Source organism: Nestor notabilis, unplaced genomic scaffold (genome assembly GCF_000696875.1).
Source record: "Nestor notabilis isolate BGI_N333 unplaced genomic scaffold, ASM69687v1 scaffold31355, whole genome shotgun sequence".
NCBI lineage: Eukaryota > Metazoa > Chordata > Aves > Psittaciformes > Psittacidae > Nestor > Nestor notabilis.
The window spans coordinates 2,421-7,068 of NW_009929395.1; the positions used below are offsets into that span (position 1 = coordinate 2,421).

The window sequence follows — 4,648 nt, forward strand, 5'->3', positions numbered from 1 at the left end:
TTTGTCCCCTGGACACATCCACCCCAATAATCCCCAGGGCAGAGAGGACAGTGATGAAAAGCCTTGTGCTGAATCCCCTTCTCCAAAATTCGATTCTGATAAACAGCTAAAAAACTCCCACCCCCAGCACTATTACCAACATCACAGAAATTCTTTGAAGGCATTACCTCATCTCCACAAAGAACAAAGTTTTTCCTTTTTGTTTAAGAAAAGAGAAGTAGCTCTGATCTGTATGGGCACATCTAACGTCAGGGCTTGGACCAGAGCAGAGGAAGTCTGTAAGCTGTCCAGCACCCGGCCACAGGGCCACCACCCAGCCAGAGCAATGTCACATGGGGCTGGCAGCAAGATCCCCATGCCCAGCTGCAAGACATTGCATTAGTGCAAGTAATAAGCAGAGTAGGAGTAGGAGTGAAAAGGAAGGGTTTTTTCTATATATAAAAATAGAGGCAATATCTAAAGAGCGGAAGTGACTCAGAGGGTCAGAGAGGGAGCAGAACAGGGTGGGAAAAAAACCCCAGAAGCATCTTCCCCACTGCCAAATGTCCCTAAAGCATGTAGAGACAGAGCAAAGCAGGGACTTAAGGTTCAAAAGGAGGAGGTGAGAGTGGCCAGGGGTGTCAGGAGACAAGGGCTTGAGCAGGAAGGAGAGGGAGAAGGGCTAGAGCCCCACAGAGCAGCCCAGGCTCTTAGGCTAATCCAGCAAGCTGCTTCTCCAGGCTCAGACTGCCTTCAAGTTTTGCCTGGCTCTGGACAGGATCCACACCGTGGTCACAGACAGCAGGAGCAAGCAGTACCCCCCAGCCCCACTGCTGCCCCATGCCCAGCCAGAGGCTCACCTCGCCAGCACTCGGCATCCTCAGTGATTCACAGCGATGCCCAACTTGATTTTCTCTTCGCTCTCTACATCGTAGACACCCCTCTTGTGACACCTGTGAGGCCAAGCAAAGAGTTACTCAGGTCATGGAGATGTCTCTCAGGTCATGGAGATGCCCCTCCCACCCTCCCCTCCATATGGTCTTCCCAGGGATGCAAGTCCAACAGCTCAGCCCCATCCCACTGACCTGAGCATCAGCAGGGCTGCGATGATGATGAGACACAGGGAGGAGAGGACGACAGCAATGACAGCCAGTGCTGTGGTATGGTCGTATGCGCTGGGGGGGTGCTCCACGGGCAGTGAGAGGCCATGGCATCTCTCTCCGTGATATCCTGGCTGGCATCTGGGGGAGAACAGTTTTAAAGGTGGTCACCAAGCACAGAAGGTCATTGAGTGCCTCACACCCCTATGGAAAGGAGCTACCTCTTTGCTCAGCCCTAGCCAGCACCCTGCCCATTCCCCCTGGTCCCCCTGGCCTGAGCTGGGAGTTCTGGTGTCACCATCACCTCCCTGGTACTGGTAACTTTTCTCCTACCCCAAGCACCACATGAAGACTCCTAGAAAGGTTGAACTCCCCACAGTAGAGTCCACCAGGGTCTGTGGTCCTCCCAGTCATCCCAAGGCAGAGCCAGGCTGCCCAGACTACCTTTGGAAGCAGGAAGTCCCATACAGGGGAGCAGAGAGGCAGCCAAACCAGTGCTCAGAGCTTCCCTCGGAGCAGGATGTCCCCACACACCCTGCCAGCCAGAGAGGTGCCACCTCCCTGCAGACTCAGGAGGTTACTCATAAAACAGAAATAACAGTCCCCAGCAGAGCTGGAGCCACCAACCCTGCCTGGGAGTCCAAGCAGACTGATGCGACCAGATATAGATATCTCTATATCCGCCGCCACTGACCCTCAAGCTTATCTCCAAGGCAGGGTCTGAGCACAGCCCTCCTGCCTGGCTCACAACACCGCCACATGCCACGTCACCTCCCAGCCACAGCAGTGGGGCTGGGCACAAGATGTGCAGGACCCAGCCTGTCACCATCCTCACCCAACCCACAGCCCAGGGACCAGCCCAAGGAAGCAATGATCCAGGAGACCCTGCAGCGCAGGCAGCCAGCTACCAAGTGACACCAGCCAACCTGAGGCCTCATTAGAGGGGACTAGTCTCTGTTCCTAAAAACCATGGTGGCTCTGGAGAGATGTCATCCAGAGATGAGCCACCAGGCTGGAAAACCCCAGCTGACCCCTGGAGCCTCCCTGAATTCCCAGGTCCTCTCCCAGTCACAGGGATCTGGGAAGGGACACCATCACAGGCAGGGGCAGGAGGTGCTGCACCCCACATCGCTCTGGGTCCCCAGCCCAAGCTGAGCCAGCAGAGATCTCCTCTTGCTGGCAGTCCCAAACCCCCTGTGCAAGGGCCCAGCTTCATGGCAGGTTTCAAGCAGAGAGAAACTAAGCGGTTCAAGGAGCTACGCAGAGCCTGATCCCTGTGGATTGCAGGGCACATCTTGTAGGCACCATAAGCCAGGGAGCTATTATCTTCCCTGGGATCCAGGCATAGGGCTGGGTGGCTCAGAGGATTGATAGCAAAGAACAAAGCCTCTTATGTATCTGCCAGTTTAATTCCTGCCCACATCAGTGAGGATCATACATGCACCCCTGGCTATTTCCCACAGCAGCAACGCTGGGTCCTTCACAGCAGCAGGCAAACACCTTCTCCACTTGCCTTGTTTAGTTCCTGCTCTCTACCTGCATCCCAAGGAGCTGGTAGGGGATGGGGATACACAGCTCTGTCCGTCAGGACTAAGGGACAGCTTGGGCATGGCTTTGGCAGACTGTCCCCAGAGTTCTAACTCCAAACCTTGCTGTTGCCATGGAAGAGATGCTCCTCCTGCCTGCAGCAGTACATCCTGACAGGCACAGGGGATCCTGAGCTCCCAGCCAGGGCTGGCAGCAGTGAGGGGCAGGAGGACACAGGGTTACACAGTCAGGATGCGGTCTCACAAACTAGACCTGCAGAATGCTTTGGCTACAAGGCCCCAGCCCTTGCTCACCATCCTCTGACCCCCACTGCCACAGGTCTCCTGCAGCAGCTCAACCAGGGCTCAGGGGACACTGGGTCTACATCCAGGATGGATTTTGATGGGGGATGGACACTGCTCAAGAAGCACAAGGAAGAGGCCAAGTTGGAGCTGTCCCTGCATGGACATGGAACATGCACTAAAAATATCTCCTCTGCTCTTCCTCTGCCCAGCCTGGAGAATTGAAGGAACCGTGACTAAGGCTCCCCCGGCACACGCACATGCCAGCAACTCACATGCAGGAGGGAGCTCCCAGCTCTCGGATGTATTTGCATTCGCCGTGAATACAGAAATCCTTGTACTTCCGCAGGCACGGGTCTCTCTTCTTCCCTTGGCCTTTGCCTTTTCTTCTTTTATTCCCGTTCCCTTTTTTCTTGGGAGTAACCAGGCCTTGCGGCTTCGACAGGAAAGCAACTGGAAAACAATTTGGGAAGGAGAAAGCAGAGGTCAGATCACCTCCGTGTATCAGCCAAAGGGAAAGCAGAGCAGTAAACCAGCTCAGCCCTGGCGTTCCCACAGCCCTTTGTGCAGCGATCTGCCCCCGAGCAGAGGGTTTTCTTTCCAAATATCATGGCCTTTCCCATTCATAAGAACAATTCTCAAGGAAAGAAAGCAATTGGGCTGGGGGGAGGGCGAACAGAGCTTTATGTATCTCAAATGTTGCTATTATATGCACCAGTTTCCACTGAACACAGAAAATTGATAATTGCCCCTTTATCTGGCTTTTATTTCCCCAATGAGCACAGTCTTTTGTAAGACCCTATTCATGGCTCTAATAGACTCTCCTTCCTGTGGGTACAAGGATGCCTTGCATACCCAGAGTGGGATTAAGAGAGCAAGTCTCGCTTAAATTTTGGTTTTGCAGAGCCAAAGAGGTGGCAAAGGCAGCATTCCCATGAATGACAAAGGTATGTTTTAATTGCAGTGCAGGGACCGGTAGCTTTTGGTGCAAGGCCAGCTCCCTGCTGGGTTGGTGGGGACCAGAGCGCCAAGCTCCTCACATGGACATGGACCAAAACAAGCAACATTACTGGAATAGTTCTTAGGATGTGCCCAAAAAATCAGCCCCCAGCTTGATCTCACAAGGTGCCAAGATGCTGGAGAGCACTCATGCTCCAGGAGTGATTTTTGGGCTTCCCCCAAACCATGGCACTTAACTCCATTGAGCCCAGGGAAGTATGAACTGAGCCCGGGCAGAGGATGGCTGAGTCCAGCCAGCGAGTTGTAACCTGCCCAATTACTCCTCAGCCACCTCCTGACGTAACTGCGTGCTGGAGCACACAGCTGCACACCTAGCAAAGTTATTTCTTGATTTCGACATCCTCCACATTATGCCTGGAGAAAACTGATACTCCAGGAAACTTGTGGCTTGGAGAAACCTCTAGATCCGGGTGAGGGCCCATCCCCTTTCCTGGGGGTTATCTCAACAGACACACAGTGCTGCTGACCCCCCAAAGCCACCTCCACTGTAACCACCCCAGGGTCCATTCCTTAGAACAGTCAGAGAAGACATGGAAGATCTTGCTGGTAGAAAAACTGGTCCAGCCCAGGTGGGCAGGGAGATGCTGCTGCTCCCCCCCTACTTAGACATCCTGGGGCCCATGGCACAGGGGAAGGTGCTTTCGACACAAAAGGCAGATTTTTCTGACCATAACTCAGCTAAAGACATCAAAAAAGTGCTCCGAGCGGCTGCAGCCTCCG

At 53.9% G+C, this 4,648-nt stretch overlaps 1 protein-coding gene across 1 annotated transcript; it reads right to left on the reverse strand.

The window, feature by feature from the left end:
• Positions 1–859: 859 nt before the first annotated feature.
• Positions 860–3,361, reverse strand: HBEGF (heparin-binding EGF-like growth factor; the record flags this gene model as incomplete). Its single annotated transcript, XM_010014950.1, has 3 exons — positions 860–932; positions 1,065–1,220; positions 3,184–3,361. Coding segments are annotated over 3 exons (407 nt in total), but the record flags the coding sequence as incomplete, so codon positions are not given.
• Between the last annotated feature and the right edge of the window lie 1,287 nt (positions 3,362–4,648).